Source organism: Verticillium alfalfae, genomic scaffold, assembly GCF_000150825.1.
Source record: "Verticillium alfalfae VaMs.102 supercont1.9 genomic scaffold, whole genome shotgun sequence".
Classification (NCBI taxonomy): Eukaryota; Fungi; Ascomycota; class Sordariomycetes; order Glomerellales; family Plectosphaerellaceae; genus Verticillium; species Verticillium alfalfae.
The window spans coordinates 824,768-851,553 of NW_003315030.1; the positions used below are offsets into that span (position 1 = coordinate 824,768).

At 54.6% G+C, this 26,786-nt stretch overlaps 13 protein-coding genes and 1 non-coding gene across 14 annotated transcripts in view; 9 read left to right on the forward strand and 5 right to left on the reverse strand.

The window, feature by feature from the left end:
* Positions 1-476: 476 nt before the first annotated feature.
* VDBG_07204 (RNA polymerase II transcription factor B subunit 3) lies at positions 477-1,538 on the reverse strand (the record flags this gene model as incomplete). Its single annotated transcript, XM_003002587.1, has 1 exon — positions 477-1,538. The coding sequence occupies one exon, from the start codon at positions 1,536-1,538 to the stop codon at positions 477-479; it is 1,062 nt and encodes a 353-aa protein (XP_003002633.1).
* Positions 1,539-1,927: 389 nt separating this feature from the next.
* Positions 1,928-2,989, forward strand: VDBG_07205 (nuclear movement protein nudC; the record flags this gene model as incomplete). Its single annotated transcript, XM_003002588.1, has 3 exons — positions 1,928-1,931; positions 2,000-2,211; positions 2,313-2,989. 3 exons carry the CDS (start codon positions 1,928-1,930, stop codon positions 2,670-2,672), a joined length of 576 nt encoding a protein of 191 aa, XP_003002634.1.
* A 33-nt stretch (positions 2,990-3,022) lies between these two features.
* Positions 3,023-4,867, reverse strand: VDBG_07206 (conserved hypothetical protein; the record flags this gene model as incomplete). Its single annotated transcript, XM_003002589.1, has 1 exon — positions 3,023-4,867. One exon carries the CDS (start codon positions 4,865-4,867, stop codon positions 3,023-3,025), a length of 1,845 nt encoding a protein of 614 aa, XP_003002635.1.
* A 1,013-nt stretch (positions 4,868-5,880) lies between these two features.
* On the forward strand, positions 5,881-7,077 carry VDBG_07207 (predicted protein; the record flags this gene model as incomplete). The annotated part of the gene is made up of 1 exon (XM_003002590.1): positions 5,881-7,077. One exon carries the CDS (start codon positions 5,881-5,883, stop codon positions 7,075-7,077), a length of 1,197 nt encoding a protein of 398 aa, XP_003002636.1.
* An 838-nt stretch (positions 7,078-7,915) lies between these two features.
* VDBG_07208 (L-asparaginase) lies at positions 7,916-8,914 on the forward strand (the record flags this gene model as incomplete). The annotated part of the gene is made up of 1 exon (XM_003002591.1): positions 7,916-8,914. The coding sequence occupies one exon, from the start codon at positions 7,916-7,918 to the stop codon at positions 8,912-8,914; it is 999 nt and encodes a 332-aa protein (XP_003002637.1).
* Positions 8,915-9,667: 753 nt separating this feature from the next.
* Positions 9,668-10,335, forward strand: VDBG_07209 (SYM1; the record flags this gene model as incomplete). The annotated part of the gene is made up of 3 exons (XM_003002592.1): positions 9,668-9,678; positions 9,751-9,911; positions 9,989-10,335. 3 exons carry the CDS (start codon positions 9,668-9,670, stop codon positions 10,333-10,335), a joined length of 519 nt encoding a protein of 172 aa, XP_003002638.1.
* Positions 10,336-11,129: 794 nt separating this feature from the next.
* Positions 11,130-11,228, forward strand: VDBG_15149. The gene has a single exon. It is a non-coding gene; the product is annotated as a tRNA-Leu (tRNA).
* A 360-nt stretch (positions 11,229-11,588) lies between these two features.
* On the forward strand, positions 11,589-12,473 carry VDBG_07210 (phytanoyl-CoA dioxygenase family protein; the record flags this gene model as incomplete). Its single annotated transcript, XM_003002593.1, has 1 exon — positions 11,589-12,473. The coding sequence occupies one exon, from the start codon at positions 11,589-11,591 to the stop codon at positions 12,471-12,473; it is 885 nt and encodes a 294-aa protein (XP_003002639.1).
* A 507-nt stretch (positions 12,474-12,980) lies between these two features.
* Positions 12,981-14,125, forward strand: VDBG_07211 (conserved hypothetical protein; the record flags this gene model as incomplete). The annotated part of the gene is made up of 2 exons (XM_003002594.1): positions 12,981-13,371; positions 13,425-14,125. 2 exons carry the CDS (start codon positions 13,038-13,040, stop codon positions 14,123-14,125), a joined length of 1,035 nt encoding a protein of 344 aa, XP_003002640.1.
* A 771-nt stretch (positions 14,126-14,896) lies between these two features.
* VDBG_07212 (conserved hypothetical protein) lies at positions 14,897-16,549 on the forward strand (the record flags this gene model as incomplete). The annotated part of the gene is made up of 4 exons (XM_003002595.1): positions 14,897-15,032; positions 15,086-15,249; positions 15,281-16,232; positions 16,317-16,549. The coding sequence occupies 4 exons, from the start codon at positions 14,897-14,899 to the stop codon at positions 16,547-16,549; spliced, it is 1,485 nt and encodes a 494-aa protein (XP_003002641.1).
* Positions 16,550-17,149: 600 nt separating this feature from the next.
* Positions 17,150-19,316, reverse strand: VDBG_07213 (conserved hypothetical protein; the record flags this gene model as incomplete). The annotated part of the gene is made up of 2 exons (XM_003002596.1): positions 17,150-18,578; positions 18,636-19,316. 2 exons carry the CDS (start codon positions 18,848-18,850, stop codon positions 17,636-17,638), a joined length of 1,158 nt encoding a protein of 385 aa, XP_003002642.1.
* Positions 19,317-21,485: 2,169 nt separating this feature from the next.
* Positions 21,486-23,340, reverse strand: VDBG_07214 (conserved hypothetical protein; the record flags this gene model as incomplete). The annotated part of the gene is made up of 2 exons (XM_003002597.1): positions 21,486-22,708; positions 22,767-23,340. The coding sequence occupies 2 exons, from the start codon at positions 23,338-23,340 to the stop codon at positions 21,486-21,488; spliced, it is 1,797 nt and encodes a 598-aa protein (XP_003002643.1).
* A 1,674-nt stretch (positions 23,341-25,014) lies between these two features.
* Positions 25,015-25,350, reverse strand: VDBG_07215 (mitochondrial import inner membrane translocase subunit TIM10; the record flags this gene model as incomplete). The annotated part of the gene is made up of 2 exons (XM_003002598.1): positions 25,015-25,195; positions 25,250-25,350. The coding sequence occupies 2 exons, from the start codon at positions 25,348-25,350 to the stop codon at positions 25,015-25,017; spliced, it is 282 nt and encodes a 93-aa protein (XP_003002644.1).
* A 533-nt stretch (positions 25,351-25,883) lies between these two features.
* Positions 25,884-26,786, forward strand: part of VDBG_07216 (lysyl-tRNA synthetase) — a gene marked incomplete at both ends in the record, with an annotated part of 1,994 nt that continues 1,091 nt past the window's right edge. Inside the window, 3 exons of the mRNA XM_003002599.1 lie at positions 25,884-26,226; positions 26,288-26,455; positions 26,527-26,768. Coding sequence (XP_003002645.1) covers positions 25,884-26,226; positions 26,288-26,455; positions 26,527-26,768 — 753 coding nt within the window. The remainder of the gene's footprint in view (positions 26,227-26,287; positions 26,456-26,526; positions 26,769-26,786) is intronic.

The window sequence follows — 26,786 nt, forward strand, 5'->3', positions numbered from 1 at the left end:
AGCGCCGTAGCACAGTTTTATGGAGGTCGCGCCTGGTGGGGCGGATTGCCTGGTAAGCCTGGGTACGTACCGACAGACCTTACTCCAAGTTTCATTGACAGCAGGTCACGTGTTGGTCGTGTTCGAATGCTCTTATTGACCGGCTTCAAGATTGAAGTGCATACGACGAATTTTCGGTATAGACGTAGATTGAGTCGTCGTTCCTGTATAAATCGCTTGCAGGTTTGCAGAGCACTAGACTTGCTGTGGATGTTACACCTGGCAGTGGTGCGTTGACGGTGGCCATCGATGAAGTCATATTGAGAGAACCAGCACATACAGACACAGTGAAAGCCCAGCCAACGTTCAGCAGACCTTCGACACTGAATGCTTTGTACTTTTTCGATGCTATAAGTGCAAAACCTTGACGCCGTCGCTACATACCCCCATGTGCTAAAAAGCAAAGCTCGCAATTTCTCATCTGTTCTATTTCAGGATTAATAGGCATCCACATCCATCTTCTGTGATGTCTGTCCTGAGGCGGCCACCTGCGCTGCCTCTGTCGTCGCCAAATCTTCTGCGCCCTTTTCATCCTCAATGAAGACACCTAGCCCTGAGAAAGCCTCGAACATGGCTCGTGTCAAATACTCTTCAGCACTGTACCCGCCGACGACAATGTCACTTCTCATGCGTGCTGCGTCAACCCAATCGTTGCTGTAGTCGTCGAGCGGGCCTAATTCGTATCGTTGCAAAGAAAGATTCATGCCTCCAAATGGATCGTAAGGCCCTTCATCGACGTAAACGGGCTTCTCCTTCTTCTTGAGACCACGAATCGACATGGCTGAGGTTGCATCCGTGAGAGACGAACGAGCTGCATCCAGTCTGCCCTGACCTCGCTTCTTGAGGACAATCTTCTCCATTGTTGCGCGAGCTTGCCCGATGTTTCCGCTGGCGAGGCCGTCTAGGACATCTTCTCTAGCGCGCGCCTCCCGCGCCTTCTCTTCTGCATCTTCGCGTGCGGCTTCCAGCCTGCGGCGACGGGCCGCTTCCTTTTCTTCGCGCTCGCGGCTGGTCCGTTGAGCCTCTGATTCCTTGGCTAGGCGCCTGCGTTCTTCAATCTCGCTCTTGTGTTGCGCCTCCCAGTCCTGTAGTTGTGCTTCCGCACGTGCCTTCTCGTTTGGTTGTCCATTGAGCAAGTCGAACGTCAAAGACTCTACTTGCTCGAGATATGCATTAAAGTCTTCGAGAGACTCAAAGTCGGGCTCTTCCTTGTTAAATACAGCGTGGACACGGCGGCGAACATCGACTTCGCGTTCAACGGTCAGGTCGCCGAACCATGCCGCTTTGAACGCCTTTTTTCGGAGTGTTTTCGTGCACCCAGCGTACGGGCATTGTGCAGGGCCATCGGCGAATAGACGAGCAACGCAGTTGGCGCACATAGGATGATAGCATTCGGGATTGATCAGAAACTCGAGGTCTCGGTTAAGGTAGCGCATCGTTTTGCAGACAGGACAAACGTCGGTGCTGGGGGAAGGGGGGTTTCCTTTACGAGACGCCATGACGGACGTGCTTGGATGTGGCACACCAGGGAAGATCTTTGCGTGTGAGCTCGCGCTTTTGGCTGTCGCGCAGCTGTAGTCGTGCGTGTAGCCTCCAGAAGATGATTATCGCAGCATATGTTCGTGAGAAGAATAGAAAGAAAGGTTGCGTGCTAGGAGAAATCAAGAGACGGCTTGTTGAGCAATTAGCCCAGGGACCGAGGTCTGCATGATGCATTCCGAAGGACTCTGGAATCAGGGTAGCTTCTTAGATAAGCCATCGTTATCGCGAGTGTTCGTTTAGCGTGCAGCAGGGGGCGGAAGCTACCCCTCCAAAAGTCGCATCAGCGTCACCCATCGCATTCTATGCACTTCTCCAGAACAAATAGCAGATCAACATTCTAGTTACCATGCGTAAGGCTTGCCGTTCGACTAGAGATATTGAATTTGGTCAAGAAGAGCTAATAATAATGATCTGATAGGCTTCAGGGCACCAAAGACGGACGAAGAGAAAGCTGCTCGCGAAAAGCAGAACGCGGAGCAGGCGGCCTTGCCATACAAATGGTTCCAGCAGCTTGAGACTTTGCAAGTCGAATTCGATGTCCCTCTCAATTATAAGGCCAAGGATTTGGTCATTGATTTCAAACGTACATCCTTCAAGGCTGGCATAAAGGGCCAGACACTCCTCATCGATGTGCGTAGATCTCGTCATAATTTGTACTTTTCTACGCAATCAAACTTGTGACGACGAAAGCCGCAGTCGTTTGGACACCACTAACAGAAATCGGTGGATAGGGCGACTTCCCTCATCCTATTCGTGTTGATGAGTCAACATGGGGCATGACTCCCAACGCCGCGAAAGACGCCAAGACTGTTACAATCCACCTCGACAAGACGAACAAGATGGAGTGGTGGGCCAATATTGTGACCAACCAGCCCTCCGTTGACCTCACGATGATTGAACCTGAAGAAACATCCCTCAGCGACGTGACCGAGGGCTCAACCCGTGCAATGGCCGAAAAGATGATGTGGGAGAGCACATTGACGCCTGAGCAAAAGCAGAAGAACAAGCAAGAGGAGAACATGAAGCGTCTTGCAGAGCTGCAAAAGCAGACTGGCTTGGACTTTTCCCAGGCCGAGATCAACCACGGCTAAGGAAAATACATGTAGAAGGTGTCAGGAGTGTAACGAAACGACCATACCATTGGGATGGCCCCTGTTATCGGGGGTACGACGTCAGAGAAACCCTGTGCAAGCATTTATCTTGGAGCCTTGAGGGGTTGGGAAGCAAAGTGATGTGCAGCCCAATAATTCCAAACGCATGCATGAACGCTCCCTTGGGGTTGTTCATCCAAGCTTCTGATCTCAAGATCCGTAAATAGTCACGAATATAAGGGCATCACACAAGCACGACAGACAGAAGGGCGCGAATGCCGATAGTGAAGATGACTTCAATTGATGGAACCCATCTGCAACATTACCTACGCAATAGTATCGTTGAGTTTCTATTGCTTCGAGAGACGGGCAGCTCTGAATCTGCTCATCTTTTGGCCACCATCAGCTTCATCGAGGGGCTGAATAGGGGATTCATCTTCTTGCAGGAAGCCGCCGTGCTTTTGGATGAAGTTACGGCGTTTCTGGTGGTATTCGTCGGCGAGATCCTGGTCCATGAAGTCGTCGTTGTACTCCTCTCCAGCTCTGGTGGAGGTTGATTCACGCTCGAGGACAGACTCCGCAATCGTCTTCCCCAGGGGCCCTGTCGGAGCTGTGGGCCTGTCCTGGTCCAGGAATCGAACAGGAACATCGAGTGGTCCCTTGGGCACGGCTAATTCGCCCGCTGTTGCCTCTTCGCCTCGATTCTTCTTGAAGCGGGATGCTTTACGAACTGGCTTGGAGGTTTGTTCTGGACGTTGCGACGGACCGCTTCTTTCCACAATGTCGCTGAGGGGGTCAACAAATGGCCTCGCCGGTTCTGACGATGTTTTTGAGGCCGATGGAACGTCGTCGGGGGCGATATCCAGATCCGCGGCAAATCGTACACTCTTCTTCTCATCTGCGCCATCATCCACAACCGACGACTTCAGGCTGGAGGCGCGTGGAGAGACAACGATTTCCGTGGGCGGAGCTTCTGAGGATGGCTGAGGCTCTTGTTGAATTGTGATGCGGCCCAGTCCTTCTGGCTCGTTGTCGTCAGAATCAGTATCCTGTTCAGCCAACTGTTCAGTGAATCTGGACTTGATGCCAAGGCGCTTCTCGAGCTCCAACATCCGCTGGCGATAATCGTTATCAATAACACTGCCAATAGAGCGACCGTATTTATCTTCTTCGTCGTCTTCCTCTTCATCCTCCTCAGAATACTCCTCGTCGAAGCCTTCGTCATCGTCTGTGGCTTCTTCCAGGGTCAATTCAGCGACAACGGCGCCTACCTCACCCATGCCGTACTTGAGCATCTCTCGTCGTAAAAAGGCGTCTTCTTCCGACTCATCTTCAGGAACGACGGCTTCTGAACGGGCCAGTTGCTCTTGATCCTTGGCGGTTTGCATGATCTGTTCGACGCGGACAGCTGTTCTGGACTTCTCTGTTTCCTCTCCAGCTTTGGTATCCTCTGTGAATGAGACGCTCTTCTTTGTGCCACCATCGTTGAGGCCTTCACTTGACGAGGGTCCACCAACAGATTCAAGGTTCTTTTTCGCTAGTGGGGCTTGCGTTGTTGGTGCTCTTTGCGCTGGAGCCTTTGGCGATACCTTTTGGGTTGCTAATGCTTCAGATTTTGGCTCCACTGGAGCACTCTGAGGGGTCTGTTCAGGTGCCGGACCTCCATTTGGTATATCCTTGATGCCGGCCTTCTTCAGGAGCTCTTCCAGTTGGGTTTGCGCGTCTCCAGGCTTCTGCACGCGAGATGAGATGACCTGGCCGTCTTCATCAAGTTCCTCGATGATCTCTGACATTGGCAGGCCCTCCTCATCCCGCATGTCAGGGTCGGTGATGATTGATGCCGCAGCATGTTTCTCTTCGGCGATTTCGAGCTGCTTCTCCAGGGTTTCGAGATTCTTCGTGACGTAGTCGATCCGTCGTGAAATAACATTGACGACCTGATCAGCAGGTTTGATTCCGACATTGCCGAAGATCTCATCGAGTTCCTTCCGATCTATGACATCGCTCTTGAATTCGGCCCGTATCCTAGCGAGATCTTTCTGAGTGACTGGTTTGGGGGCTGACTCTATCTCGTCTTTGAGAGTCTCATACTCGGCGTCCCATCGTCGCCAGTGTTGGAGTCCTTTCCGCAGCTTGTCGACGTTTTCTTCGAGCTGCGCTCGATGTCGCTCCAGGTCCTGCAGACTGTCCCTCATAGTTGTACTGTCAAGAACGTCCCGATGTCGATGCAAAAGCCAACAGAGAATGCAATCACTTGGACAAATTTTGATGAAAGACCTGAATCATTAAGTATGTGACTAGCGGGGCGACGGGTAAATGCAACTATTGCTAGACCCACAATACGATCGATCCTGTCACGTCAGTTCGTCAAGTGATAGTCATCTTGCACATGTACATCAGCCCAGTCTGAGATGACAGTCCAGCCTTTGCTTCCTCCCACGTCGGCAACTTTCACGTGTTTCCGACTCGCGAGGGTTGATCGAAACTGGTTCAGTGTGTTCGCGCAGGACGATTCCACCTCGGCGAGCATTAGGGTTTCAAGAGTGCCGGCGTTTCCGAGACACGGACTTCGCTACCCTTAGATGCCGTACCGTGTGTGGGTTGGGAGAGTTCCTCCGAGGTCTGTTACACGATCCTTCTGGAGCAAGTGGGTTTTGGCCGAAGTCTCCTCGGCGTGGCTTTTCGAGGACCCGTCCTGCCGTAACTATCCGACTCCGTAAGGACTAGTCGCTTGGTGACTGATCTCTCATCGAATACCCATTCATCATGTTGACCGTTGTGGGCTGCGGTACCTTTCCAGTTTAAAAACTAAGCCTAGTTTTTCTTCCCTGCTGCCTTACGTCGCTTACCAGCATGCACCTATCTTACATTACCGTACTACCTTAGCAAGCTTAGGTGCCTTATGGATACCCAGCCCTGACGAAAGTCACAGCACCAGCCGGTACTTCAGCAGCTCACCTTACCCTTCCGACAAATAGCTTCATGATCTATGATCGATTACGTCAGCCGCGCAATGGGTCAAGCTTGACTTTGCGACATGTGAATTCAGGGACGCATCAAAGTCAGCGCTCTAGTTTCTCTTCATTCTCAATCTATCCTCAGTCTTACACACCCGTCGGTTTTTGGGCCTCCTCTCACCGCCAGTCCTGTCCCCCAAAATCCCATAATTTCATCTCTTTGACATGCAAAGCGTGTAACGTAGCTCGCCATGAACCAACCCAGACGCGATCGCCCTGCCAAAGGTATCAGGCAAGCTTGCGACTCCTGCCATGCCAAAAAGATTCGATGCATCCGAGCACCGGGATCGACACCAAAGCCATGCGAACGATGCGTGCGGGAACACATTGAATGCGTCTTCAGCCCGGCATTGAAGACTGGGAGGCCCAAAAAAGAAAAGCCTGCCACTACTGGTCACCGCGAGAATAGCAATGAACCGTCAACAGCGCCTCTGAAGCCCGTTGTATTCAGGGCGATGACCCCCATCACTCCTTCCACGACCCAGGCGAGTCACGACAGCGTGGATGCTACTCCTCGGTATCCGCTGGTCGACACCGCGGCGGCAGATGACAGCTACGATGTGGGCCAGGACCAGGACCAGGAAGATGAAAGGACCCTGGAGGAGCTGTTACCAAATCTCAGGGGCACACACGACGCTCAGAGCGTTGTTCTTGCTAAGCTTGAGCGCATGTCAGCTCTGCAGCAACAGCTTCTGAGTAAAAGAAGAATCCTTACGCCTCTGTTCTCACAACGACCTCCTCCGGGTGTAGCCTTGCGTTCGGACACCCTCCATGAGCTCCTAGACGTTGCGCGAAAGGTTTCCAACATGCATGTCTGGCTCATGATGGCCGCCGAACGATTTTCCTGGCGCAACCGAATCATGCACAGCATGACCGACGACACATCTTGCATGATGCTGGTACTGCCGGCTATGTTCGTTCTCGATGTCTTCATCGAAACCCTACGATTGGTCTTTCCCTTACCCGACGAGCCTTCAAATGCACAACTTGCAACGCAGCAAATGACTGCCGAGGATGCGCAAGGCATGGGGCTGCCGGATCCCAGTCTGATCATCTACGTGTCGTCTTTGGCCTCCGACACAGCACTCGTCGACGACCTGATGAGCAGTCGATCGGAAGATGAATGCCGTAACCCTGTCTCCGAGTTTGTCCTCGTCAATATGGTTAAGGAACAACACGACAAGCAACGTCACGCGTGCGATGCCGTCAGCGCGACACTTCCCCGCAAACATTCCGCACCTGGGGCTCAGGAGTTGATGGCGGTGCTTCTGGCACAGTACTCTGCCAAGCTGGATCTTGTTCGAGGCGAGGTTTCCAGAGTTGAGACCATCGGAGAAGATACCCCAATGCATCACTCGGCGGTCGGGACAGTGTCAAGTAAATCCTGAAAATATCCATTTTCGACCTCTTGGCCCTGCAGTTATCCTATTGCATTAAGTCGCATCGGTCCGGCTAGGTCCGGACCAGGGGTGATACACCCATCTCATCCTTCGTGTCGTACAATTTCGCCAGAAGGGGTTGGGTGATCTTGCACATGTGGTTTCAGCCCAAGCGATACTTTCCACGAAAGAGACATCCCGTAAGCAATCCCGACCACATGGTCCAGATGCCGTGTGCACCATCTATCATTCGCTGAGTCCAGATTGACAGCTCAGCTCTGCTGATCGCATGTTGCACCTCTGGATCAAATGCCTGGCACCTAAATCATTTCCCATCTCAGCCAACAAAGTCACCAATATGATTGCACTTGTCTGGTGAGACTGTCAGTGTTACAACGGAAGTCCTATCCATTCTTCCAACTGTTCCGCACTCATCTGCCTCTTCTCGGCTGGTTTAGTTTGCAATCGCGCGATTCGGTTTGTGTTCTACATGATCCTGTCCGACCTGACCTGCTTGTCTCTACATCACTGCAGGCTTTCGCAGGTTCGAAAAGCTGCGAAACACATGGGATTATAAGAACAAAGAACATCTCATCAGCTCGACAACGTCTATTCCCCGATGTTCTACAGTCCACACCGTTGGTCTTGGTCAGCCTTCCGTCTCGCAGAGCTTCATGCACCGCCCAACTCATAACCCTTACCCAGCCATCACAAGCGATCTACGCCCACGTCCGACATGGAACCCCGATCCTATTCGGTCACAGCACGACCTGTAGCTAACATACCGGCCAGACCAATAGCCGTTACGCCCCAAGATGCAAATGAGCTCCGGGTGGCTCATCAACAGATGTCTCACAAGCATCATCTGCCAAATGTAACCATATTTGCTACAGGAGGCACGATTGCGGCCACTGCAGCCTCTGCTGCTGTCACCATGGGCTACAAGTCTGGGGATCTCGGAATCGAAGCACTTATTGATGCTGTTCCGCAAATTCGAACGGTAGCCAATATTCAAGGTATTCAGGTCATGAATATCGATTCAACAGAGGTGACCGTGAAGGACCTGATAAGTCTAGCACGCCGAGCCCAACAAGAAGTTAGCAGTCCTCATTGTGACGGCCTCGTCATCACACACGGCACTGATACCCTAGAGGAGTCGGCATTTTTCGTTGATCTTACCGTGCAAACCGACAAGCCGATTGTTTTCGTGGGCGCAATGCGGCCGGCAACCGTCATCAGTGCCGATGGTCCACTGAACCTCCTGGAAGCCGTCACGCTTGCCGCCAGTCCCAAGGCTAGGGGTCGTGGTGTTCTCGTCACTCTCAACGACAGAATTGGCTCAGCCTTCCTAACGAGCAAGATGCACGCGAACTCGGTCGATGCCTTTCGCGCCTCGGAGGGCGGCTATCTTGGTTTCTTCTTCGACGTACAGCCCAGGTTCTTCTACGCGCCGTCTCTTCCGCTGGGCCGCCATTACTTCAGTGCTTTTGACTTGCCTGATGAGCTGCCGCAGGTCGAGATACTCTATTCGTACCAGGGGTTCAATCCGCGTCTCGCAGAGGCGGCCGTCAAGATGGGTGCCAAGGGCCTCGTGCTTGCTGGGCCAGGGTACGGAACCTGGAGGAAGGCAGGTCGGATGGAGAACGCCAGGTTGGTTGAGCAGTACAACACGCAAATTGTCACGGCATCGCAGAACGGCGACGGCTTCGCCATCTCGCAGGGAGGCAGGAATAACTACGGCGCTGGCCATTTGAATCCTCGCAAGGCAAGGATTATGCTGCAACTAGGACTGGCACAGGGCTACGACTCCGAGAAGCTGGAGAGACTGTTTTCCTTCGACTGCTGAAGGAGGGCACCCTTGGAAGATTGTTGGTCCAAAGACCATTACTAAGTACCATAGTTGACTTTGGTCTCATAATAGCCGTGTTATTCCTGATTACCTTAGATGGTAGCTCGTTCACCGACTGCATCGGTTTGCACGACCGACTCGCGTTGGTCGTCTCTGCCAATCTCTCGAGATCGACCACGGAGCGTGCAAGTAATGAAAACTTGCTGAGCTTGGACAGCCTCGCCTCACCTGGTGACTCGGAGCAGATCCCCGTCCATCGAGCTCCCGGACACCGTGGGGGCCCGTGGGATGTATTGCTCTAGACGGTAGATGTGTCTCACCGCCAATATCTATGCACATATCGCTTCACGATGCCTTGTACTACCACATTCAGTGGAAATGAGCTGGCAGGCCAGAGATTTTCTTCATCATCTTGTCACACTGCACCTTTTCATCAGAATTGAATGTCGATCGAATTTTCATCAGCCCTTTTTTTTTCTGGGATAGCTCGCCATCGCTCCACTCGTCGGAATCCACCCATATTGTCCAAGACCCCGTTTTGGTAGCCGATCGGCTATCTTGATACTGGAGGACAGACCCTATCTCCAGTGATCGCTGTCTTTTCATCGATCCTGCCAGAGCCACGACACTGACGTTCATTGCCTCCTTTTTCCTTGTGCGATAGCCTCGGCGTCTCTCCAATTTATCTCACGTTGTCTTGTGCCTATTCGCAATCGATTCTTTCTCTTGTTCCGAACACACACCGTCATCATGCTCGCCTGGTAAGCAATGCAGTAACCCCCTTAGCCGCCCCTGTGCAGCTCACTTATGCGCCCGTCACTGACATCATCCAGGTACCAAGCTCGCCTGGCCGCGCGCCCACTGCTCACCCAGAGCATCACCACCGGCATCCTCTTTGCCACTGGTGACATTGTTGCCCAGCAGGCCATCGAGAAGAAGGGCACCAAGGGCCACGATCTTGCCCGCACAGGCCGCATGGCCCTCTACGGCGGCAGTACGTCGTCCCTGCGCCCCTGCGCCCCGGTCGACTCGTGCGCCAGTGCATATTCGCTGACCCTCTCGCCTATCTAGGTGTCTTCGGCCCCGTCGCCACGACCTGGTTCGGCTTCCTCGCGCGCAACGTCAACTTCCGCAGCACCGCTGCCACCACCATTGGCCGCGTCGCCACCGACCAGCTCGTCTTCGCCCCCGTCATGATTGGTGTCTTCCTCTCCTCCATGGCCACCCTCGAGGGCACCAGCCCCAAGGCCAAGCTTGAAAAGAGCTACTTTCCCGCGCTGACGGCCAACTGGATGGTTTGGCCCGCCGTCCAGGCCTTCAACTTTGCCCTGGTGCCTCTGCAGCACCGCCTGTTGTTCGTCAACGTGATCAGTATCGGGTGGAACTGTTTCCTCAGCGCGCTCAACAGCGCGAAATGAGGGCCGCCCCCAGTGTGAGCTCCTCTTGGAGCAAAAGGACTAGCGTTGCTTCGGCGGAGCATGGGCTTTTGGTTTGTTTTGTATACATCTTATAGACAGCAGGCACACATGGCATGCGGATTGGCCCTGGGCATCATTTCTTTGAGCTTCGCCTCACAGCGGATCGAGCAGCGTCGACCGCCTTCAAAATTGTAATTGTCTGTCGTTTCCTCGCCACTTTGATCCTCTCGTCTCGTCTGGTTTGAGTATCTCTTGTCTAGGTGGCTTGAGACTTGTTGAGTGGAGCAGCTCGTGATCGGCTTTTTCAGCAAGGGCCTTACCAAATCGTGTTCCGCAGACGCAACTTGACTGAGATCTTGTTCACAAAGTATGCTTTGCCGGGTGGCGACTCAAGGTTGCCAGCTCTGTGTTCTGACGCAGCGCTGTTATGATGAACTGGAGCCCCTAATGATAACTTCAGACCGAAGCAGCGGGACTCAGGGTAAGTCCTTCTCAATACTGGCTTTACCACACTTTCACCTCGCAGTTCTGACTACCATCAAATGCTTGATTGTGCGGCGGGGGATCGACGAGCAACAACAATTCCTTCGTGCCGGAGTCAGGATCCTAGAATCATCCCTGGCCATGCTCCTAGACGCCCGGCACCGGTTGAAGAGCTCGTAAGGTTGCATTGCTTGTGATGAAATCGACCATGAGTTTGGGCTGGGGCGTTGATCAGAGGCCAATATCAAGTTTGTTGCTGTGAACGCTTGCAATGTACATGTGATCTTTTTCTAATCGCTCCTTCATCAATTGGTGAGGTGGCCGAGTTGGTTATGGCGCCAGGTTAAGGTCTACCTTAACTAGATTTCCTGGTGGGGCAACCCGCGCGAGTTCGAGTCTCGTCCTCATCAATACCTTTTTGCCCTATCAGAGACGCCATCCTGAATTCGTCTATTGATGGTCAAATTTTTGCAATGTGAGGGGCTATCCAACGTGGTGCTTACAGGAGGCTATGCTTGTATTGCCTGAAGCCTGCATTGACTAATGCATGTTGATGTGGGAAGAACGGCTGTCAGTGACTGAAACGTTGCACCGCTTCTGTGGCTGGCACTCCACACCGGCGCTGGAGATGGTCGAAGCCAAGCAACAGGACGGTACGGCGAGGGGTAGCTCGTCCGTCGACCTCGACATTCCTTTCATACCAAAGGACAGAACTCAAACTCCAAGTATTCACTGATAGTTGTCAACATTTGTTAAGATCAATTGCGATGATGGCGGCTCCTTCTCTGCTTGATCGCCTCAACACTGACGGCTTCTTCGTGGTCCCTTCCGCCCTGTTGCCAGACGAACTCGCCGAGCTCCGTCGGGCCGCCCAGGACACAACGGCTGTGGCCCGCGCCGGCGAATGGCCTCACGTCCGCACTCTCCCGAAGCAATTCCCTCCCTGGCCCAAGTCGAGCCCGAACAACTTGCCCAAGGAAGGCATTTGGGGTGTCCAGGGAATGATGCACCCGGACCTGCCCAACAGCGCGGTATACGTCAAGACGTACTTCTCTGATGCCGTCATTGAGCCTACGAAGGAGCTCCTCCAGTGCTCGGACGAGGACCTTGTGATGGAACTCTTCAACTTGTTGGTCCGGCCAGACAGTGACTTTGAGCTGCGCTGGCACCGGGATGACATTCCCGCAACGGCGACGGCTGAAGAGGAGCTCGCCCGGCTCAACCAGCCGGCCTTCTCAGCGCAGTGGAACATGGCACTCTACGACGACGAGAGTCTCATCGTTGTCCCAGGCTCTCACAAGCGCGCCAGGACCGACGTTGAGAGATCAGCGGATCCCTTCGAAAAGGACATGCCGGAGCAGCTGTTGGTCAAGCTCAATGCCGGCGACGTTGTCTTCTACAATAACAATATCCTGCACCGCGGGGCCTACAAGTCCGGCAAGGAGCGCATGACGCTGCATGGAAGCGCTGGGCATGTCAAGGGTAGCTCGCTCAGAGCCCGCAATGTGCTGCAGCATGGGCTGAAGGACTGGGTTGATCGGGTCGATCTGAGCGCTCTCGGTGACAAGGAGAAGAAGCGAGCGGAGCACATGCGGGAGATGCTGGTCAATATGGGCCAAGAGGCGGGCGAGGTCGGATTTTCGCTCGATGGTTGAGGCTATCGGCTATCGGTGAGAGAGCCGAAACATGAGCGGGGGAAGCGCCGAATAACGGGGAATTGAATCTCGCAGCGTTTGTCTATCTGGCGGTGAGCGTGGTCATTGGTGAGCTAGATCTAAGCGGAGGTGAGGCGAGGCGCGATCACGAGATGAGGCTGGGCGCATGATGCAACGGACGGCCTCCGCCTACTTGAGTCACTTGCACAGGCGGCAACAAACAGCTGAAGCGCGCACTCTAGAATCAATTGTGACGAAGCATTTCACTGTGCACCCGCAGACTACTGGAATATTCACATTCTTCTATTGATCTTTCGGGTAGACTTCAGTACATCGGACAGGTACCTCGCTCAACCCACCTCGACAGCCCATTCGTGGATGCCTCAGGCGAAGTGGAGCCCCAAGTCGTGCATCTTTTCCCTGCGGCCAAATCCGGGTCTTTGAACAGCGGCAAACCACCATCGTCACGGCGCGAGGAGCATCAACTGCCTCGCAACCCCCCCTCTCCCTAGACCCGCCTCCCTCGTCCTCTCCAGGACTTGTGTATTAGGCGACGGACACACCATGTTGCCTTGTTCGGTGCGCCGCGTGGCCGCCGTCCCGCCGACCCCCCTCGTCTCATCCTTGAGCGCCTCTGCCCCTAGAGCCGCTGCCACCGTGGGCATCGCGAGGCCCATCCGCCACCAGCGACGATGGTCTTCTTCGAAACCTTCCAGCTCTGACAATGGTCCGAAAGATATCCCCGGCCAGTCTGCCGTGCCTGCATCGGCCTCTTCCCGGTCTGGCCAGAGCAAGACCACCGGCGAGAAGCGGAAACGAAAGAGCAAAGATAGCGCCGAGCGAAACGCCTCACAAAAGCTGCCGAGCGTCCCCAGCACTCAGCACCTGTCTCAAGAAGGTTTGTTTTGGACTGTCTATAGTCTGCCAAGTACCCCAGCTAACAGACAGCAGCTCTTGGCCTGTCGACCTTCTTCTCTCTCCACCGCCCGATTTCTGTCACACACAGCCTGCCCAAGTCGATTACCGAGGATGCCTTTGCCTCCATCTTCGCCTCACGCAACAGGGCGAATAATGCCGGCGACGTGATTTCGACCCTCTCGCGGACAGCCGACGAGCTCGACGGCGCCATGGCCAAGATGACCATTGCCGACCAGCCTGAACCCGATGCCCATGGCGACCCCGTGCGAAAGATCGACGTCCAGCACCACGATGGCTCCGAATCCAGCGTCTACGTCCAGCTCAACTCCATGGCCGGCCAGTTCGTTCCTTTCCGCCCACCTCCCATTCCTCAGCCGCATACTGCTGCCACGGCCAGCGAGGCTCAGGTCGAGGCTGCTGCCGAGGAGCTCCTCGACGACACGCCGCAACACCGCGTCTACAAGGCCCTCTTCACCATCGAAGAGTCGACCGACGCCGACGGCCAGGTCCGCGTTCTCGCTCACAGCCCTCGCATCGTCCAGGATGGTGCGCCCCGTAGCTTCCTCGAGCGCATGGCCAGGCGACAGATGCTCTTCGAGGAGGCGCAGGGCACCACCGACGCCATGCACGCCATCAGCGTCAAGCGCCAGCGCAAGCTCAAGATGAAGAAGAAGAAGTACAAGAAGCTCCAGAAGCGCGACCGCAACCTGAGGCGGAAGCTAGATAGGACCTAGACGGGTTGGCGCGTCGTATATACGCAGGGACTTGCGGGTCTCTCTGGTCTGGTTCATGTTCTGGCTCTGGCTTTCTCACATACATCCGTCGAAGAAGAGGGGCGTGTCATAATTGGTGTTTTTTTGGGGCAGGATGATTTGGGTGATTTAGACGTCTTTCCTCTTGGCTGCCTCATCGTGGGATTTGCATCTGCACTTCGCATTACATTTGGCTTCCATAGACCGCCACAGCTTGCATCAGCTTTCAGGCAGGCTTTCATCGGCTGTTCCTAAAGTTAAGACTCAAGTGTGATTGACTTTCTGCTTCCTCCCTTCTTGCTTGGATGTGGATGAGCCGAACCAGACTGGCAAGATCAGCAGAAGATGTACAACACGGGTGTATTACTAGTCCACATGAATTAAGACCTCACGGCTTGCCTTTTTGGTGAACCATCAGTGTTTCTACCATCAATAAAGTGCCTGCATGTTTCAGTGTCCATGTTCATCCCGGATGGAGGTTCGTCCACGTGAGCGGCTTATGTCATCGAGCCGACGTCAGTACGCCCGATAACGACAGCTGCTGTAACCAGCACGAGCATCCGCCATCGCCCGTTCCCCTCATACCTTCGACCAGCCTCCGGTTCTCATGACGAACCCATTACTTTACGGTCGGACCTTGTACTGCCTGCTTCCATAGGAGACAGTGCTGGGGACAACGATGCTCGAGAATCCATAGCCTGCGAACCTTCGTACCCCCCCAACCGTACCCAATCGTACCGTATCACCTCCACGATGGCCGAATCCAATCCTATGACGGCTCTGCAGGCCGATCTGGCTCGATTCAGGAAGGCGTCGCTGTATTCAGCTGTTGAAGACGCGGACAGATTACTCGAAATGCTCGTGCAAGCTAGGGAACAGGTTGCTGGAGGTTAGCCAAAGCCTCCCCGGAACCCCGCCATGCTCAAGTCCTGACCTAGATAGCTACCGACCCCCATCGCGCGAGCTTAACCATGACCAAACTCCAGAACCCAATAAATGCTCGGTTTGACGCAATAAACAATGATCTGAAGGAGGTCTCAAAAGGCCAAAAGGTGTTCGGCAAGTCACTAGACAAGGCAAGCTCGCGTCCAGGTCTCGGTGTTCTGGTCCGGCAGCTACTGACACGCCTTCGTACAGAACTTCCCACTCCGTCAGCTACCTACCGAGCACGATGCGATGGCGACGCATCCGGAACTTATCAATAGAGCTATCGCAATGCACATGCTCCGTGAAGGCCAGTTCAGCGTCGCTTCGACCTTCCTCCGCGAGACGCACGAGCACCCGCTACCGCGGTCGACTACGTCCACCACGAACGCAGCTCCCGACATCCAATCCTTACAGTCTCAAGAACTGCAGGAGAAGTTCGCCAACATGTACAGCATCCTCAATGAGCTCAAGAGGCGGAATCTCGTTCCAGCCATAAACTGGGCACAGCAGAACAGCGCCGAGCTCGAAGCGCGCGGGTCCAATCTTGAATTCGAGCTCACGAAGCTTCAGTTTCTTTGGCTGTTCAAAGGCCCAGAAGTAAATGGTCTCCCAGATGACGACAGGAACGGTCGCAATGGTGCATTGGCACATGCCCAAGCCCACTTTGCCCGCTTCCAAGCCCGTCACCGTCCCGATATCCAGCGTTTGACATGCTCCCTACTCTACGCACCCAACCTCGCCACGTCACCTTACGCATCCTTATTCGCCCCCGCAAACACAATATTTGACGATGTGGCCACTTCATTCACACGCGAGTTCTGCTCTCTTTTGGGACTCTCAGCCGAATCACCCCTCTACCTAGCAGCGACAGCCGGCTCCATCGCCCTCCCTCAGTTGCTCAAGTACACAAACTACGTCATGGCCAGCCGCACCGAGTGGACGACGGAGAACGAGCTCGCTTTCGAGACGCCTCTCCCCCGGTCCATGGTCTACCACCCCATCTTTGTCTGTCCCGTCTCCAAAGAACAGAGCACGGAACAGAACCCGCCTATGCTTCTCCCCTGCGGCCACGTCATCTGTAAGGAGAGCCTCCACCGCCTGGCCAAGGGCTCCCGCTTCAAGTGCCCCTACTGTCCCTCCGAGGGCCACATCCGCGACGCCCGTGAGATCTCGCTTTAGGAAGACGGCCTTCACGTCAAGGCGCCGGAATCCGGCTTGGTAGAATCGCCTGAACCTGTCCCAACAGAATCTCCGGTATCCTATGGCACATGGGCCGAGCCGCTGAACGCACCCTTGCAAGACATGGCAGATCGTCAGAACGCGCGGGCCGCGATGAGGGCGGACCTGGGATGGTCGCCGCTTCCTCTCGCGGATATTCTAGCGCCTGCGAGTTCGTCGCCGCTGGCCGAGAACGCACACCGTCCGTCATTGCCTCTCGTTCCGCGCAGCGGTATACCTTTACCCGAGCCACCCGTGTAGACCCTCGCCGTGGCTGTGGATGCCTCTTCGACGATGGGTCTACACTGGTGGCCAAGAAACTCGCCTTCTCCTCCTCGGAGGCCTCCTGGTTCGGCCGAGCCTACCACCACCGGCTAGACGGTAGGTGAGGTTCTTGTACACGTCTCAGATTATGTCCAGTGAGCCGTCAATGGGGACTTGTAGTGTGGGAAGGCCGGATCGTGGGGAAGTTTTCGCCTTTACACGATGCTCAACAAACGCCTCAAGCGTGGACGGGAATAACCAGAATGATATGGGACGACAGTGTCTCCTGTGAATGCTTCACTCCATCGAGATGAAGTTGTCCAGCATGTCTAGCAAGCACTTAGGCAAGAATTGTAAATTGTCACGAAGCTAATCAGTATTTCTGCATATTCACATGCACAACGCAATGAAGTCCTACCACGAAGCTGGAAGCGAGCATGCGTACTCCGGTCCAATACTGAAACTGCAGTGCAGCTCTACAGAAGCTGGATAGAATAAGGTGCCGCATAGCCAACTTTTGTCGGTATGGAAATGAGTGAACCTTGCCGAGGGGCGCAGGTTCCAGCCTCGTCCATCACATGACAGGTTGCCGGGACACTGGGTCAACGTGTGAATATACAATTTCCATAATTTCAATTCTTCATCCTAGCTGTGGCACACGCACAAACTATACGTAGAAGTGAAATCCAATCGAACCAGAACGCCGTCCTCCTCTTCCCACTCCCATAGCATTGGAGTCAAGGGAATGTGATGTGTGAGGCGCTGCCAACGCCAAGTATGACCTGGTAGACTAAAAAGGAAAATGTCGAGTCTGCGAGTAAAAAAAAGGCACAATGCGGACAAAGGGTGACAATAGATCATCGATCGGTTAGATGATAGTGGGGAATCTCAAGGAGAACAATGAAGCTGTGTTGAGTATGCAGCTCTCTAAACCACGTCCAAGCCACACCCTGAGCATCGAGCCAGGGCGGGCGGGCGAATGGTGTTTCGTTAATCGTTTCTTTATACGGGGGTTTTGTTGTTTTGTAGTTTTGACTGAGTATTCTCTGTGCGCAAGATGGAATAGTCCAGCCGATCCATCCTCTAGTCAATGGTCATCCTGCTCGCCATCTGGGGCTTGACATCTTGCATGCTGACAGAGTTGAGGTCAGTAGCCTTCTCAGCCTCACGCGACTTGAGCAGATGAGTCTTCAGGCCAGCACCAAAGTTGTTCATGCAGATGATAGCGTTGGCAATGGTCAGGATGATGAGGAGGATAGTGATAACGGTGAAAGTAGTCAGGGACTTGCGAACGTTCATGTAGTGTTGCTGGTAGCCGGGCTGGTAGATGCGGACGAGTTTAAAGACAAAGTAGCTGAGGGCACCGAGGTAGAGGACAATGACAGCGATCATGCCGGGCTTGTTCTCGCGGCGGGTGAAGTAGGCAGCGCTGATGAGGATCGCAACGGTGACAGGAATAGCGGCGGCGGTCAGGGCGTATTCGACGATTTCAATGTCGCCGACGATGACAAGGAACTGGACAGTGAACCCGAGGAAGAAGAAGAAATCAAACTTCAGGAGCGCAATGTAGATCTGGTAGTAGAGGAAGCGTTGCTTCATGCGATAGTCGGCGCCGATGGTCTTCAGGATATCCCAGGCGAACACCTGGTACAGCTTCCAGGCGACAAAGCCCATAAGAACGGTGCCGAGAGAGAAGATGCAGGGGATGGCGACAAGGTAGGGCCTGATGTCCTCCCAGACGCTCTCGTGGCCAATCCTCAGGCCGCCGCCGACACGCAGCTCTTCGACGGCGATCTGAATCTGTTCAATCTGGATGGCCGTGTACACCATTAGGGCGAGGTTGGCAATGCAGACTCCAATGATCTGAATAGTGTTCTTGGCGCGGAGGGCATCCCAAACGAGAACGAGCTCGTAGAGGAAACCGAAAATGAAGAGAGCCAGGAACGTTGGGATGGTACGGCGCTGGGATTCGGTGGCAGGATTGTCGTCACTGGTGAGGCTGAACTGAAAGGTTGCGAAGACGTATCTAGAATACACTGTCAACAAAGAAGGCCGGGTGAGGGATAATCAGTGGGACACATACGCTTCAAAGACCAAACAGATGATGGCCTGCAGCAGAGTGACGAGGAAGAAGGCTCGGGGCCATTTCGACGACATGAAAGAGAACCAACCGCCCTTGGTGCTTTTGGGGCTTGAGCCGTTCATTGTCGAGGGTGCGAGTCCTTCGCGGTAGGCGTAGCCTTGGTTGTAGTCCTGGTTGAACGTGGGTTGCGGAGGTGGGATAGATGCGGCCGGCATGGAGTGTGGCGGTTGATGGTAGACAGGCTGCTGCGGAGCATAGGCTGGCTGTTGGGCGAGAGCGGACTGTGGGTATGACGATGGCTGGTAGTGTTGGTCGTACTGGGGTTGATCAAATTGCTGCTCGTACCCTGCGTGCGTTGGGTCGCTCCCCAGCAGCGAGTGACGAGATTCTAGTCTCTGAGCCACGGTGGCGGTGTTGAACGACTCCTCGTAGGAGTCGCGGCGAGATGAAGATGGGGTTGTTGCCCGGTTAGGCTGAAGAATGGAATGGCAGCTGATTCGGGCAATCGAGGCGTCGGTTGCAGAGGCAATGACGAAAAGTCGGGAAAGCGAGCGTGGAGGTGTACAGATTCTCTTGTCGGAATGAAAAATCCCCTTTGTGGTTTTGTCGAATGAAATCGCCGTCGGGGCGTTGCGGCGTCGTCGTTGTCGATGGAAAGAACGCACTGTTGATGTTGGTGGGAGGATGAGAAAGGTGAAGCGTCGTACGGCTGAAACACAAGGGAGCCCCGAGTAGTTTGGGGTCTGTGACGGGTTACGGCTTTGAGGGAGGGGAGTGAGGAGCGGCAGGAGTGGACGGGCAGTGGCAGGCGACAGACAGGCAGGTGAAAAAGGGATGCGAGGCCAGAACGAGCCAGGAGGGAAGGCCTGGCCTGGGGGTCGTGTGGGCCTTGGGGGCAATTTAGCCCGGCCTCTGCCGCCAATCCAGCGTTAGGTGAAGAAAGGTTGAGGGGCAAGGGCCAGAACAGGGAAGGGCCAGGGGGTGGTGGGGTGAGCCTGCCGCAGCCTGGCATGCCCGCCCACCCACCTTGTGCAGCTCGCCCAGACCAGTGGGAATTTTCTTCTCTCACGTTTCCACCGTCTCGTATTGCTCGGGGAACTGCCGCCTTCAATACCAGCTTGCGATCCAAGCAACATGTCGAGTCTAGCGACCATCCATTTGCTGAGACGACAGACCGACACCGCAAAACCCTGGGTTTGTGTGTGTCATTTGAGTCCTTCCTTGTGGATATTTCCTTGTGAAGAACTCGATAGGGAAAGACCGGTTCTCGCATCTGTTCCGACTCGGACCAGGTACGTGATGGAACGCTGCAATAAAAAACCTACTTTGTGTATCAGACATCTCTTTGTCTGCTCGACTGCGCTCGTCAGCTTGTCCAGGCCCGAATCATGTTGCCAAGCGACCACAGGAATTCTGCACCGTCAGAGCCACGTCGCATCTCAGACATCAGTGCACCCCACCCAAGCTGGTGCGGTGCTATCCATCAAAGAACAACTCACAATGCAATCAGAAGCCACTACCCCAGCCTCCTTGACTGCCGTAGGGCTGTGCATCACTAGTTCGTGGACAGCCAGGCACCCTGACACCCAAGAATAGCACCGCCTCGCTCTAGTCGCTTAATTCCATGGACTGCAGGGACCTCAATGCACACCTAAACTTTTGTGCTTGCACTATCAAGGTCGATCTTCCGGTGACGTACAGCCCACCACAACCCGACGCGCAAAGACATCATCAGGACTCTGGTGGTGGTCTAGAAGGTTGGATCTGCAACCCACCATCAAGGACCAGGTCATGCTATTCAGGTGGCACCTGCACGATGAACAAGCTCGAACAGGACGCGACCTGATCCTGCAGGCTCGCATCTGAAGATACTCAGTGTCGCGGATGCTGGTCACTCTTTGATCGACTCAATTCGCTCCAGCCCAACGTTACCTGCCTTAGCCATCGTCGCTTAGACCAGACAACAACCAAGGGAGGATGCCTGCCCGGGTGTGTTGACGACGATGTGGCATTATACCGACATCATGAGCCTTTATATGAGACGGAAAGGCGCAATAGCTCACTAGTGTTCCGCACAGCAATCCTCTGTGAGAGAGAGAGAAGTCATGCAGATGCAAAGATAGCGGGGGGTCAAGGTTGCATATGCTTCTTTCCTCCGACTACCTTGCGTAAGGTAGATAACTCCTCACTGCCACCGAACCAACAATGCAGTACAGTCTCGAGCCAGGAGATGCTGTCTCTGCTAAACGAGGCAAACGTTGCCGGCATATGCCAAAAGGTCCCGCCCGATTTGTGTCCGATGTCACGGTGTGCCTGAACGTAATTAACAGCATCCGAGACAGAAACTAGGCCCACTCCAACTCTATCTGGCTGCACTGTATCACAAAGGAGAGTACAGGTGTGTCCCAACGGCATGACAACACTCGCAACATCCCGGAATTGAGCTGCTAACGATGCCTCCTCTTCTCGGCCTTATTTAGGGACGAGCCAGTGTCAAGAAGCGCCCAGAGAACTTGAGAGGGTCGGTTCTCAGATTAGGAATCCACATGGGCGGAAGCCAGACAACACGTCACTGTCTTGGTCGTTTGTGGGCATCTTCGTCAAGCATCCTCATAGAATGTTGGCTTATGAACCATTGCAGGAGCATCCCGGCATCCCCGAGTTTTGTTTTGTATTATGATGATACCCTGTTACCCATCGTGACCAGCTCAACTATGCATGTGATTGAGGTGGAATGTCAATGAAACGCCTTGAACAAATCAATGTGATCGCGAAGTCGGGGATGGGGAAGAATGAGTGTCAAGTGAAGCAAAGCGGGAAAAGGTGCGCGAGAAGATGGTACCAGATCAACTAAGGTTCGCCATCCTGCACAACGGTAGCATCATCATCATCATCTCGCGTGACTATGGTCGGCCTCTCGATGGACACGTGCGGGATTTCCTTCCGCGGGATCCAGAAGAGCTGCAGAGCGCCCAGAACGCCGACCAGGGCGCAGCTGAACCACGCGACGGCCGAGCCGCCGGCACTGTACAAGAGACCGACCATGGGCGGAGACACCGTCCTTGCGGCGCAGCAGGCGCTCATGGCGAGGCCGTTGACGCGGCCCAGTACGAGGGGCGAGGGTGTGGCATCCTTAAGCAGGATGAGGGCCGCAGGCACGGAGATGATGCCGAAGAAGGCCTGTAGGAGGAGCGATCCGATGATACCTGCAGAGGTGAGATTGGGGACAGCGGAGAGGAAGGGCATCACCAGATAGGCGGTGGGGTAGAGAATCACGACAATGATGAAGGAGCGCCAGACGCCGACTTTGCTCACAAAGAGGGGGAAGATGAAGGCCTGGACGCCGAGGCTGAGGATGCCGTTCACCATGAGATAGACGCCGACGTCAGGGAGGCTGTAGCCGAAACCGCCGATCAAGTCGAGCTGGCCGTGGGGCTTCAGGGGCTTGGCCAGCAGGTGAATAGGCAACAGCGCGCCGGCAGCCATTTGGTGGTAGGAAATGAGGACGAGAGAGACGATCAGCATGACGATGGGTCGAGTCCACACGGCGCCTTCGTAGTGCATTTCTGGCTCCTGCGACTGGGTGCGTTCGGATGGGCCATCTCGGTTGTGAGGTACATCAATCTCATGCATCGTTCCAAAGGAGCTCCGCCTGAGATCGAAGGTCTGGACGCCCGGTGCCGGAAGGCTCTCCTCGACGAAGAACGGCCTGGGACCGTCGACGGATGGTCGTTTGATAGGGGCATCCGATGTGCTCTCCTGCAGGAGCGGCGACGTCTCAGTATGGCCATTGTGACCATTCGTCTTCTGCTGTTGCTTCAACTTCTTCTGCTCAGCGAGATACTTGGCGCGTGGGTTGGTCTCATCCAGGAAGATCAGGCCCTGAATAATCGCCAGGACGACCACAAGCACGGCCAAGAGGTTGGGAAGCAGATATGGATATCTCCCAAAGAGACCATCTTCGGGGAACAAGTGAGGGTAAGATTTCGCGGGCTGAGCCAGGAATCCTCCCAAGGCCGCACCAACGATGCTACCCAACGTCCACACGAACGGCTGAACTGCGTATGCCGCCGCTGCACGATAAAGTCAGTGCTGTACGTTCATGCCCTTTCGATGACCTGCAAGACTCACGTTCGTGTTCCGGAACCTTGACCATTTCTGCAACCATAGTTTGCATGACACTGACGTTTCCGTTCAAAGCGCCACCAATAAACCTGGCCAGCAGAGCAACCCAGTACTTCTGGGAGAACCCAAAAATAAGGCTCGAGAGAGCGACGCCTCCCAGGCCTATGAGGACGACCGGTTTACGGCCATAGTGATCAGACAGCGTACCCCAGCCGACAGATGTCAGGGCTTCAGCCACGGCATAAGCTGAGACGAGGAGGCCGCTGTAAAATGAGGCATCTTTGTCGTCCTCTTCCGTACCACCGAGAAGGTCGATGGTCATAACATAGGAGTAGGACAAGATGGAACTGAAGGCGATGGGTTCCGAGAACCGGCACAAAGGCTGTCGCCAAGTCAGCAAGAGTACACAATCCGCTGGTGGTTGGTCGGCGCGTGTGCCAGCGGCTGCCACGGGAGAGGTGGAAGGCCAAAAGTGAATAAGACCAGCGGGGGAGAAGGGGATTGAAAACGACTCACCCAGCACGGTCAACTGCCAGTAGGGAAACGCCTTGGACTCATCTTTGAGGACCGAGGCAGGCATGATCTCCGAGCAGTGTGTGGTATCCTGCAAACCCGAATTGAGGCCGCCGAAGGTTGTGTAAGAGTCGAAACTCTTTGAAGCGAAGGATGCCCCATGGATTTATAAACGAGGGCGAAGGCGGGAGGGGACCACCCGGACGGTACGACCGCTCACCCATCGCCCAACACCGCTTTTCGCGGATCATGGGCGAACCGCCGGCGTCCAGGTGGGGTTAGGGGCAAATAACATGCGGGGCGCGGCCCGCTGTTGCGGCGTACCGTGCACCTCTCATTCGTCTACTGTATCTATTCTCCTAGGCTCCTTGGATCCCGGCGTCAGAACCTGCATGCAGGCGTACGGCACATGACGGGGCGAAGGGGCTGCTTATCAGGTGTCGTCATACTGGGGCATGGTATTTAGCGAGGACTGGCTTGCAGGAAGCGCAGGAAGCGCAGGAAGCCATTTGCTCTTATATTTGATGTTAGGTCACGAGCCTCGAAACTACAGCTCCATGTTGGTGGAAGAGGCTTATTGGAGTGCGGCGCACTGTGTCGCCCGTGTCAGTCGGGAAAAATCATCGAGACGGAAAAGTGGAGTATTTCTCCGTATCTCCGTCTCTCCGATCTTCCCGCCGTTGACCAACCTCTTTAGAGGCGTCCGTCTCTCGGCGCATACCGCCTGTCGCACCATCATATGCGTAGTGCCTTGGCCAGATTGAGGCGATGGGAAATGTCATTCATAGGTTTTTTCTTCATCTTTCGGCCTCTCTGTGTGCGGGCCGAATGACATCTGCTAGTATCGTTTCTGCTGTTTTAGTTTGTGCTGGCAGGGATGAAAGCGTGGCAACCTCGCCTGAACTGAGCAAGAGGCACTCAGCATGACCACGATCCAACCGCATAATATTTCAGATCATTCCTTCTTCACGGCTATCACCTATTCACTCGCGCCAACATGTGTCCTCTGGTCTAAGTCCCAGCGCAGAATGGGCCATATTGTCATTACTTCAACTCAAAGCCACAGTCACCTCCCATGGAACCCATGACATATTCTAACGCCAGGCCAAAGTAGGAGGAGGCGCGTGCTATCATGAAATCATGTGTTACACACAGTTTGATGCTTTTGAACTGCGAGATATTAGAGACTTGTTGGCCGAGGGAACCCCATCATGTCTTGGAGACTGTGATACCCGCCGTCTGAATCGACACATACTGCCGGGCAGACTATTCTGGCACTCACAATGAGCAAGTTCTGGCTCTAGTACAGGGGGTTCCCCCATCTGTCCTCGCTGTCTGGATGGGTTCCTGTCCAATTGCCCACCTGATCTCAATGTGTTGCAGCCTTCTCACTGGTCGTCCGTTGGGCGTTTTTCAACCACACTCATCACTAGTAGCCAATTGCTCTCTGGTCGAATTGCCCAACAAAGAAACACCAACCGCATCATTAGAGTTGAACGTTGATCTTGGCAGACCGCTTTCGGTCCGATTGTTATACACGAAGCCGCTATCCATATGCTTCCGTCCGAGATGCAAGGCATATAAACCCCAAGAACCCGCAAGTCCCATGTCCGACGCCCATTATCGTCACACTTTCGTCCGCCCTCTCCCCATCTCGTTGACTTGTTACAAAGCGCCGTCTTGCAAACAGCTCGCTGAATCGCCTGCTTCCTCCCCCCTTTCATGCTCGGTTCGAATCCTCTTAGAACATACCACCGCCCATGCCGCCCCTCTTCTGGCTCTCAGCCTGCATGACCTCAGAGGCCTTCATGTGCGCCTCGAAGAACTTGGCGGCACAGCGGTCGAGGCAGACGGACTCGCCCTTGTTGAGTTCGGCTTCGCGGTTATCAGGCAGGCACTTGGTCTGGCAGGCCTTGGTCAGGCTAGTTCAGGTCAGTCAGTGGGTTCGCGAAGATGAAAGTAGGCGTGCGGCTAACCGGTTGTGCATGTCGGCGAGGAGGCGCATCTCGGACTCGGCCATGGCGACCTTCTCCTCCGAGGTAGGCTTGGGGCGACCGCCCATACCGAGGAAAGACATTCTGACTGAGAGTTGTTGTGGGGTGGAGAACGGAGGGTGTTTGTTCTGGATTGCGTGTGCGAATCGATGGTATTGTTGATGCCAGGGGGTTGATGCGAGTGCCAGGCTGTAGCTCGGAAGGCTCCTGGTCGTCAAATGTCGTCGAGATTTTAGCTCTATCTTATCAGCGCGATAGCTCGCCGCGAACCAAAGATACGGTATTTAGCCGACCATAAGCGCGATAAGCTGCACGATAAGCGGTTTCGCGTCAGTAAAACTGACGACGAAATTTTGGTTCCCGCATGTCTGTGAACACTTTATTATCACCAAACCTCCAGATGGTAAGCCAGCCCCCCCCTCCCACCTCCGATTCGTCGACATCTCCCTTCCCCCTCTTTCATGATGATCCGCTATGCCTTAGAACCGCTGCGTCTGACACAGCTTGCTGTGACGTGCTGCATAACTGCCCACATATCTGACACCGAAACTCGCTGCATCATTCTTGTCTGGCTTTATGCTTCTTGACGCGCAAGCTAACAAGCTGTTCAGACGCGATGATCACAGCTCAGTGCCTGAGGGTGTGTAGACCCTCGATTCGGGTGCTCGCCGCCCCGGCGGCGGTCGCGCGACCATTTCACACTAGGTCGTCGAGCTTCACGAGCAGACTCTTCCGCGACGAACGCGACCGCGCCGCAAGTGCGGAGGCGACTGAGGATCGGGATACAGAATTTAAGAAGATGCGTCAGAAAACGCTGGGGGAGGCGGGCGAGAAGGAGCTGTTTAGCCAGACACATCCGCGGCTCAAGTCGCGCGAGGGCCGCATGTCCATCGCAAAATTCAGAACAAACTGGCTCAACCAGGACCCGCCTGACTCTTCCAAATACGTGACGCTTGACGGTACGCTCTTTCATCATCTGTCTCAGAGACGCGGCCGGCGCTTGTGCTGATGGGGGACAAGGTCGCATACAGTCGATTCGTAAGCACGGTAACAAGCTCATCTTCGTCACTATGGTCAACGACAGGAAGACGATCCAGGGCATGATCAACTTCAAGAACATGAAGCCACCCATGCTGTTGGACGCTTTTAAACTGTTCGGTCGCATGATTGAAAAGGGTGACCACATCTGTAAGCCGCTATATTACCATGAAGGATGCATGAAGATTGCATGTCAACAGTCACGTTCCTAACCGTCGTAGCTATTACCGGCAAGCCGGCTCGGAGCGGTACAGGCGAGCGAATTCTCGAGGCTCACATTCTGCCCGAGCTCCTCTCGCCTGCCCTCGAACAGATTCCCGAGTCCCTTACCGACCCCGAGACCAAGTCGCAGAAGCGGCATGTCGACATGCTCGTGAACCCCGAGGTTGCTGATACCCTCCGCCTCAAGTCCCACCTCATGCAACACATTCGCACCCACTTCCTCGAGGATGACTTCCTCGAGGTACAGACGCCTATCCTC